General features: G+C 37.2%; 2 protein-coding genes and 1 long non-coding RNA gene across 7 annotated transcripts; 2 read left to right on the forward strand and 1 right to left on the reverse strand.

The window, feature by feature from the left end:
* The first annotated feature begins 1909 nt into the window (after positions 1-1909).
* Positions 1910-2539, forward strand: LOC130737058 (uncharacterized). Its single transcript, XM_057588829.1, has one exon. It carries the CDS (start codon positions 1910-1912, stop codon positions 2537-2539), a length of 630 nt encoding a protein of 209 aa, XP_057444812.1.
* A 309-nt stretch (positions 2540-2848) lies between these two features.
* On the reverse strand, positions 2849-3957 carry LOC130737253 (uncharacterized). Its single transcript, XM_057589031.1, has 2 exons — positions 3669-3957; positions 2849-3444 (listed from the first exon to the last, which is right to left on the reverse strand). The coding sequence occupies exons 1-2, from the start codon at positions 3813-3815 to the stop codon at positions 3001-3003; spliced, it is 591 nt and encodes a 196-aa protein (XP_057445014.1). The 5' UTR covers positions 3816-3957; the 3' UTR covers positions 2849-3000.
* Positions 3958-4985: 1028 nt separating this feature from the next.
* Positions 4986-9133, forward strand: LOC130737324 (uncharacterized). Of its 5 annotated transcripts, none has more exons than XR_009018695.1 (6): positions 4986-5263; positions 5394-5574; positions 6746-6865; positions 6974-7110; positions 7197-7383; positions 7781-9133. It is a non-coding gene; the product is annotated as an uncharacterized LOC130737324 (long non-coding RNA). The 5 variants fall into 5 exon arrangements; XR_009018674.1 differs by having other exon boundaries at positions 4987-5263; positions 7740-9133; XR_009018657.1 differs by having other exon boundaries at positions 4991-5263; positions 7197-9133.
* The last annotated feature ends 655 nt before the right edge of the window (positions 9134-9788 follow it).

The following is a 9788-nucleotide window of genomic DNA, read 5'->3' on the forward strand; positions in this document are numbered from 1 at the left end:
TCTTATTAACGTTGTCTTGTCAATGTGATGTTGCTCATCTTCTACAAAATTATTACAATTGTGGAGATTCTTCTATTGATGATAACTTAGTTTATGCTAGTGGCACATATGCAAAACCTAATTTGATTTCAACGCAACAATTACCATCGTATCACGAAGAAATAGATGTTTCTAGGGAAATCACACTACAAGTTTTAATACAATTGGGTGAACTTGAGAATGGGTGTCCATTGTCTGACAAAGAAAGACCTTGCCAAAGGAACCAGGATCCAAATTCCACCTCTATGACCCACCGCCTCTGAGGCATAGTAAAGTTCATAGCCCACACCATGCTAGAAAGCTGCAACTATCAAACTGGAAATAAGTCTCTATAACTGCAACAATAGAAGTTTGATATGTCCGGATAAGGTCCCTCACCCTTCTATGACCACGAGCTCATGCTACTCCTCGTATCTTACATGCGATAATTCGTCAGTCTTTATTTCCCAGATTGACACACCCTAATTGCAACCAAAACTAAAAAATATGCGAGAAAAAAATTTTGGAAACCTTTTTTTCAATTGTCAACCATTAAGGTTTACCCAAGCACAATTCAACAACCCATTCTTATGTCTCTATGATATTCCTAATTAACCCCCACTACCAATCCCTCCCACAACCTCCATCACCACCCTTCTTCCTGTTATTCCTTTCCTTCATTGTGGCATCAACGCGAACCTGCTCGAAACCCATTGATTATATGAATTGAACCGCCATGTAAACCGCCTTATTCATCACTCGAAATTGTTCCCAATTTCCCTGCTTCAAAGACTTAAAACAGATTTCTCCTCCTCTCCTCCCTTCACCTATTCTCTTTCTCATCGAGTCTTTTGCGAATATTAATGATTGTCGTTGTAGCGCACCGAAACGTGACAGGGGTTGCAATTAGGGTGTGTCAATCTGGGAAATCCAATCCAAATGGAGCATCTAAGGGTTCAAGCAGAGCTCACTTTAATGGGGCCCATGTTGTAGTGGTCGGTTGCATGATCTAGACCTTTGATGTAATTGTGGTTAGTGAGCTAGAGGGTGGCCATGGATTTGTAGGTGTACTGCTCCTTGGTGACCTGTAGATTACAGATCGAACATCCTCTATGAGGCAGTCAAGGACGAGATCGAGGGAGGAGAAACATGGATCCAGGTGTTAGGCGGGGGTTGAGGGTCGGGAGTTGTCAGGGAGGATATTGAGCGCATAGAGGTGGGGTCGTTGAAGTACATGTTGTCATCGTCGACGTCGTTGTCGCGAATATCACCCTAAATCCTTGAATGCTGAGAGACAGTGAGACATAATGGTTGAGGGTAAGGAGGAGTTTACTTCTTTTTTGTCAAAAGTGAGTCCGCAAATAAATAAATAATTGAAACAAGTGCAAGTAAACAATCATAACCGCCAAATAAAAAACAAATAAATCAAACGGTTAGAAAAGAAAGATCTTGCGCCAATGTAAATTCCTAACTAGTAGCAATAATGTTACTTTCACACCTCATAGTGAGGTGGAATGAGGAGAGAGACTTCTTGACTGAACCAAATAGCCTGTGCTGTCGGGTTATTCGAGCAAATTATGGGAATAGAGGTCAAGCTTCTAAATCATCTTGGTGGAGGGATATCAAGGCGGCTTGCCTTGATCACAATCACGACGATTGGTTTGAATTTGGTCTCCAAAAAGAAGTTCGGAATGGGGATGCTACACGGTTTTGGACTGAGAATTGGACGGGGGAGGGATTGTTGGATGTGTGTTTCCATAGACTCTATAATCTGTCTCGACAAAAATATGCTACAATAGCAGAGATAGGAGGCTGGTCAAATGGGGAATGAAGGTGGAACTTTAAATGGCGGAGGGTGTTGAGTGAGAAGGAGATGGGGTGGGTCCATAAAATGAGAGAGGAAGTAAGTGTGTTCAACTTCAGGAAATACCAGTCTGATAAGTGGCGGTGGTCGCTGAACCATGAGGGGATTTATACAGTTAATAGTACTTACTCTTTTTTGCAAGTTTGTGATGAAGGTGAAGCTGATCGGGCTCTTAAACTCATTTGGGCAGCTCTAGTACCGTCCAATGTAAAGGTGTTTGCTTGGCGGCTGATGTTGGACCGTTTGCAGAGTAGACAACAACTATTGAGAAGAGGGGTGTTACATGCTCACGATGATGTGTCTTGCGATTTCTGTCATGTGGAGGTCGAAACTACTGCTCATCTAATGTCCTCCTGTCCGCTGTTGCGTGGTTTCTGGGATGTATGTAGTGCTTGGCTCGTGATTCCGAATGTCTCGCTTGTCTCTCCTTGTGATCATTTGCTGAATTTCCCTTGTCATGGTCGGACTCAGTCTCAAAAGATGGGTGAGATTGTTGTTTGGCTTGCTGTTGTTTGGTCTATTTTGCCACATCGAAATGAAATTATATTTGGATCTGTTGAGTTTGACAAGGAGGCTTTGGTGGATGTTATCCAATTTCGTTCGTGGCATTGGATCCGTCATAAGATGAAGGGTGTTGGCTTCTCATTCTTTGAATGAAAAAATTATCCAAATGCTTGCATACACTCTCTAGTGCTTGGGTTATTTCTTTTGAAGGTTCTGTGTCTAGTAGCCATTATTTATCATTTTCATGTTTTCTCATTGCTGATGGGTGGATGGGGGGCTACAACCGTTTCTGATTTATAATTCACTGTGTCCTTTGATATTAAAGTGGGGGATAATATCTTTTATTTTATGTAATTTGCTTTTCTTTTCCCCTCTTTGTATATGGGTTATCAATATATCTTCTTTGCTTATCAAAAAGAAAAAAAAAAACTAATAGTGCACCTTAGAGGCTAGAGCCCTCCATAAAGAAACCTTGTATGTTCCCACTTTCAGTTTCAGTAATTTATTTTTTTTACACTATAAAGTTAAAGCGATGGCCTCAATTCAAAAACTAAAAGAGGAAAAAAAACAAAAAACAAAAATTAATCCACCTAATGTTCTTCAATTCAATTCAACTAATCAGCCTCTTGCAATCCGCCTAGAACAACAGACCCAACTAACAACCCGACAGCCCCGACGCCGAACACGGCAGCGACGACGTCCTGGACGACCACGAGCCCAGCTGAGTCATCTGGAATGAGGACGACCGCCGCAAGGGCAGCCACAAGCGCCGGGATCGACGCCGACGCCAACACTGAGGGGGAAAAGCCAGCGGCACTCTCCAACAAACTCAGCAACCCGAGCTCCTCCGCCTTGGAAAACAAACCGAGCTTCTCGATCGAAGAAAGCGTGACCCCCAACTCCTCCGCTTTGGACAGCAGCCCTGCTCTCTCGACGGTGCTCAGCACCTTACTCTTCTCCAGCTTCTTGAACACGTCGACGTCCACCTGCTCGCTTCCCTCGTAGAAGATCCCGGCGCCGAACCACTCCTTCTTCCAGTTACCGTCGTACTTGTTCACCTTGCACAAGGAAATCAGCTCAATCAATTGCTAATTTTTGCGTCAGTAGAAAAGAAATTAAATGAAAATAATCAATAAATATAACGTGAGCTCCTTAAGAATTTAGTATAACGGGGACGATGCGTAGAAGCATTTGTCGAGACTCACTTAACGTAGTCTCCGAGTTTCGAGGGATTAGTCTTAAAGGAAAAATTAAGTCAGATTGGGCTGTTTTTGTGATGTACCTTCTTTTTGGGAGCCATTGCGATGACGGTTAGAGATTTGTTGGAGGAGGGAGTGGGGAATGAGCGGTGAGGACGGAGTGAGGGAGAGAAGGTGTTGATGCATCGGAGTCGGAGACCGGTAGCTGACGGTGGTGCTGAGACCGCCATGGATGGGGTGGTGTAGGAACCGCAGACTTATCAGTGGTATCGCAACTGCCACGTGAGACGACGAGGGAAGAGAGACTCAAAGGGACACTTTTTTGGGTGAAATTATAATATTAGTAATATTCGTCTGGTTTAGAGTGAGGCTATACCAACCAAAAAAATGAAAAGAGTGAGGCTAGGCTATCTTTCGTTGCTTGATTTCCACCAATCATATTGGCCCTAGCTTTATCTTCTAATAGAAATTCTCGTATTCTTTCTTTCCAGCTTAATAATTGCTTTTAGATTAAAAAAACTTAGTTGCTTTTAAATTCATCAAGAAAAAAATTCCTAAAAAACTAATTTAATGGCTCTTATATACATATAATAATCATAGTAAAAAACTTAATGGTTTTTGGTTTGTTTGGTAGTCAAGAATTTAGGGTTGTCCATAATGAACCGAGGCCGAACTTTATCTAATAAAACCAAGTTGATTTTTGTGAATTCAGTCCGGTTGGGCTGATTGGCGACACAGGGTGTAATAAATTGGTTTTTATGGTTTAATTTTGTCGGTTTCGGTTTGGGCTTGAACCCAATCATAAGCCATCTTCAATTTTCTTCATTTTTTTTTGAATGTTAAACTCGCCCCAACCCACTTGCTAAAGCCGTGAACTGTTAAAATTGAACCCGAACAACCCATGGCAACTAGATGGCCGATGAAGAACCTGGTGGTTAGGAGAATTTCACCCGATATAACTGATATTTTTTGCCTGAATTCGCCCAAACTCGTCCGGTCCACATGCCTAGTAAAGATAAGATAAAACAGTTGGATTATGATATGATAGCATAAGAGACTCTTATCTTATGTGGACTCGATAATAGTATCTATCTATCTATAATCTATAATTTATCTATCTATAATCTATCTATCTATCTATCTATCTATTTATAATCTATAATCTATAATCTATCTATCTATAATCTATAATATAATATATATAAAAGCAGAGTTTCTGCAGCAAATAGGGTAAAACGGTCATTCAATTTGAGATTGCACATGATTGAATTTTTTATGAATGGTTATTTCAGTAATTGTGTTATTGATTGAATAGAAAATTAATTAAGGTCGTCCCTTAGTTTGATCCTGGCCGTTGACATCCTGACTTTTACTCTTCCATTATTACATTCAAAACATCTCTTTTCCATTTAAAAAAAATCTCTTTTCACCTTCTCCCTTTTCTGCAGTTACGCTTTCTGAAACGTTTCAATTGCTTTCGACTCCCCTTCTGAAACATAACTATCTCTTTAATTTTTCACAAAAACTTCTGGATAAATTGCTTTCTATTGTCGCTTATCTCCTCTGCAACTCTTGCGACGCAGCTTTCTTTTCCACTAGGGTTTGGCCGCACAAAATCGTCAACTCTGCAACTCTTTGATTGTTCTTCTGAGATTATCTTCTTCCTCCTGATCCCAAGGTTCGTTTGCTTTCCCCTCTTTTTTTCGTCTTTCATTCGTTCATCTCAATCGACCTTACTATGTGATTAAGGTTCGATTACCGTCTTCAATCTGTAATAGTGAAAATATTGTGGTTTTGGTCTTTATCAGCGGCATGGATAAGATTTTGAAACCGGGGAAGGTTCGATCAGTATCGTAATTTCACTTCTTCTTCTTCAACTTCGCGATGATGCTTCAGTTACCGAGGGCTTAATTACCATCTTTCACTTCATCCTTGCCGTCTTCGCTTCACCATCACCACTTCAAAGACGAAGCTTCCAGAACCCACCCCGTGAGTTCCCAAGCCCTAATTTTCGCGCAAAATTTCATCTTTTCATTCTGGGTGCTTGAGTTTTTCTGTATTCTCCCTCACATCCCCAATGTGAATTGTGTTTACTTCCTAGGGTTTCTCTCTCTTTTTTTGGATCGATTTTGTTTTGATGAACTTCACTGTGTTGCTTGAAGTTCGCTGCTTGAATTTTCCCATACTGTGTGATTTAATTTTTACTTTAATATTTTTTGTGTTCCTTTTTGTGTATGAAAGTTGGGGATGTTTGGTTTGTGAAAATTTTATCTGTATTCATTTCCTATTCTCATTTTTAATTACAAAATGTCATTTTGATTTTCCTACTGTTTCGTATTTTCAAAGACTTGCGTAGGAATCAGTGGAAACAAGTTTTTATCTTTGTAAGTAAAAGTGAAAACAGTAAGTGGAAGGGTGTTCGCGGATTGGATTGGATCGGTTTTGAGGAGAAAAATCATCCGATCCGATCTCATCGGTTTTATGATTTTGTCATCCAATGGATTTTTTACTAAATTCAAATCCGAACCAATCCAATCCAATCTATAGCGGTTTGGATTGGATTGGATTGTTGGGTTTTTGTTTCACTTTTTTATACTTTCAAATTGTGTTGTATGAATTTTAAAAATATATAATATATGATAAATACAATGATACATAATTTATAACATTAATATAACATTCATAAATTATAACATAGTCAACCTATTTTAAAATTATGATTATAATTGTTTACTTTGATGCATGTATATAGTAAACTTTGATGCATGTGTGATATAATCAATATATATACAATAAATATGTACTATGTAAGTGTAAATGGAATGATATATGTATAACTAAAAGTATACATATTTGTGAATGTTCGGTTTGGATTGGATTGGTTCGGTTTTGGAAATCAAATCCGAAATCCGATCCGATCCAATAAATAATTTCGGTTTTTTCAATTTTCAGTCCGTTCGGTTTTCGGTTTGATTGGATTTCGGTTTTTTTGGATCGGTTTGTCGGTTTTGTTTGGATTGGTTCGGTTATGAACACCCCTAAGTGGATATAGGATTTTTTTAATATTTTATTTTTGAAAATAAATCAGGCTTGGCATTGTATTATGATCAAAGTGAATGATTATCATGTCTGTTATATGCTTTTATTGGTTTATGGTTAGGAAAAGTGTGTTCCAGAGGCATGGATGGAAGATAGTGATGGGAATGGGAAAGAGAAGGAGTTAGCGGAAGAAAATGGTTTCCTGAAAGTGTCAGAGGCTTCTATCAGTTCTACTAAATCAGTATTACAGCTAGAATAATCTGTTCTCTTTTTTCCTAATTTGTTCTCTTTTTTCCTGAACTGTTTGTTCTCATGAACCTGTTTCTTTCTGATATCTATTTTACGGTAGGGCTATGGAAAATCCTGATAGAATTTCTCAAGGGCTGAGGCTGCTAATAGATCCAGTAAGAATAACACTTGAAGAGGATTTTCAGAACATAAAGCCTCAGGAACTCAATTGATTTGCTTAAGTCTGCAAATCGGCAGGTTTAACTACCTTTCTTCATTTTTTTTTCTTTTATTTATTTCTTTATTATGCTAGAAACAAATTTCATTTTGTTCATGTTTTTCAGTGATGTTCCTTCATTATGCTGGAAACAATCAATCACAATATTACACTGATGACTGTGCTACAAAATGTTATACTTATTACAATGCATCATTCATATTGCTTTCATTTTTTAAGACATGTCTCCTTGGTGTAAGAGCTGTGTGAATACAACATGTGTTTCTTTTGCCCTGTTTCATTGATTTTCCTTGGTGAGTTTGAATCTCCAACTTTTGCTGTTATTATTTAGTCGGTGTACGCTGCTTTTTAATATTACCTTCATTTTTAAGAGTTTGGTCTCTCTAATTCTATTTCTCCTCATGTGCTTCTTTTTCTTGAACCGACTATAGTGCTTATTTTTTTCTGCACTTGGAGCTGATTCTCTCAACATAGAAAGAAAATGACAATTTTGAAAAAACAACATGCAAAAGGTTACACTAAATTAAATTTTACTATAAAGTAAATGGAAGCATACAGTATAAAGTTCATGAGCATACACTATAAAAAGTACATGATAGTAGCTTCTAGGTTTTAATTGAATATGTTTTGTTTATTTTTATTTTCGCAGTTCCAGGGATCAAGTCTCAAATATAAATTCTAACTTGACAGTTGCAAGGTTTTGGATTCTCTGCTTCTGCATGGTTGGTAGAATTAGTAGGAAATTAAGGTGGTGAATCTTATATTGGAGTCTTAAATTGATATCACAGCCAGCCATATATTTCAACAGTGTGATTCAAGTGTATCATCTTATCCAAACTAAAGACAGATGTTCTCAGGAAGGAAAAAAGTAGGAGTAACGAAGAAGATAAATGAGAGTGGATATGAGAATTCTGACTGAACGTTCAAGTTGCAGCATTGTTGTCTCGCGCCAAGGTATGAATCATCCTTCTTTTTACTTTTTTCACCTTGGCTATTTATTTCCTCTTTCACTCCCATTCCATGTTATGGCTTTTTTTTCCTTCTTTGAAGTTTTGTTTTTCAGCCTATGCATTCCCAAGACTATTCACAAGTACAATGATTATAAGGATGTTGGTTTTTCTATTTACTGATTATATGAATAAGAATTATGCAAGAAGAGAGAGAAGACTGGGACAGAAAATGCTAAAATGAGTGATTTTAGACTGCAAGAACTTCAATCTTCCCAGAACAAGAAAGTAAAGTGCTCAACCAGCAGAGGCAGCAACAAAGTGAAGGACAAGGAAGGTAGTGGACAGAAAGATTCATATGCTAATCAACCTCTGATCATTTGTATCAAGTGATACGATGCATTTAGAAACTGTACAGGTTATTGTTGTTGATTCTCAAGAGGATGATAGTTCAGATAAGGGTATCAGTATCTCAGCTCTGCTAATAAATACTATTGGCTTATTTGAGGTCAACACTTTTGGTTAAAAAATGATGGCTAGAATGGTATATGTGGAGGTAGAAGGATTTTGGAAAAATTGTCAAGGCATGGCACTGCCCATTGAGGTTATTCAAAGGCCAAGTCACTTGATTTAGGAATGCAATTCTTTAGCAGCCCTGATGAGCTAGCCTTTGAGTGAGCTAGGATCAAGTTTTCAAGAATTGGTGCTTTTGAGAAGCATACTAAAACTGAGCTAGCCAAGAGGAAGTCTTCAAAAATTGGTGCTTTGGAAGACATACCAAAGATTTGGGATCAAAGGTGATGGTTAAGACGGTAGGTAGAGAATCATAATGTAATTACACCATTGAGTGTTGTTAGGCTACCAAAGTTATGAGGACTCCAAAAGTTAATTTAGATTTCATTTGTTTTTGTGCTCCTATTGTATATGCTAAAATGTTGTATTTTCTCTATAACATTTCTTTAAAGAAGAGAATGTTATTTGAGAAGTATCTTTCTAGGGATTTTACTTAAATATGTTGTTTAAATTGGCATTGAAGATGTTTCTTTGCTAATGAAAGTAGCTTTTAGGCCCTCTTAAATGTTACTGTAATTGTGAATTTTGTATGGTTGGTTATACCTTCTTTAGATTTTTTTTGAACTACCTTTAGATTATTGAAACTTTGTGAACTTGAGTAAGCTTTCTTATCTTTTTTTCGACTATTTCGGTAACATTGAAGATGAAAAAGTTATAGTGAATGGTAAGAGAACAACAATGGAACGATACTTGGGGAGCGGATGATAATTTGGCAAGTTGCTGTATTTGGGAGAGGGAGATAGCATTGTCTTTCGGTCTAGGGTGATACATTGAACTTTATGTGATAGTGACTAGGTCTCCTCCGGTTAATGTTAGAAACATTCATTTAGTGCCTTTTATCCTCAATGTTAATTTTCTTCTCAATTTAATTAATTAATAATACGAAGGCTTACTCAATGTCTTTTTTTCTCCATCGAAAAACTATACTCAATGTCTTTTATTAGCTCATATATGTTAATGTCATATTAAATAAAAAATCAAATTGTAATATTTATACAAAAACACAAATAAATATAATTATGTTTCTACAAAACAAAATTAGACACATTCATCACAATAAAAAAATATAAATTTATGTTTTTTTATATTTAAAGTTATTTTTATCATTTTAAGACATTAAATTTATTTTAATAATTGTAACAAAAATTACACATTTTAAAAAAAAAAGTTCAAACAAA

This window comes from Lotus japonicus, chromosome 1 (genome assembly GCF_012489685.1).
Source record: "Lotus japonicus ecotype B-129 chromosome 1, LjGifu_v1.2".
NCBI classification, from domain to species: domain Eukaryota; kingdom Viridiplantae; phylum Streptophyta; class Magnoliopsida; order Fabales; family Fabaceae; genus Lotus; species Lotus japonicus.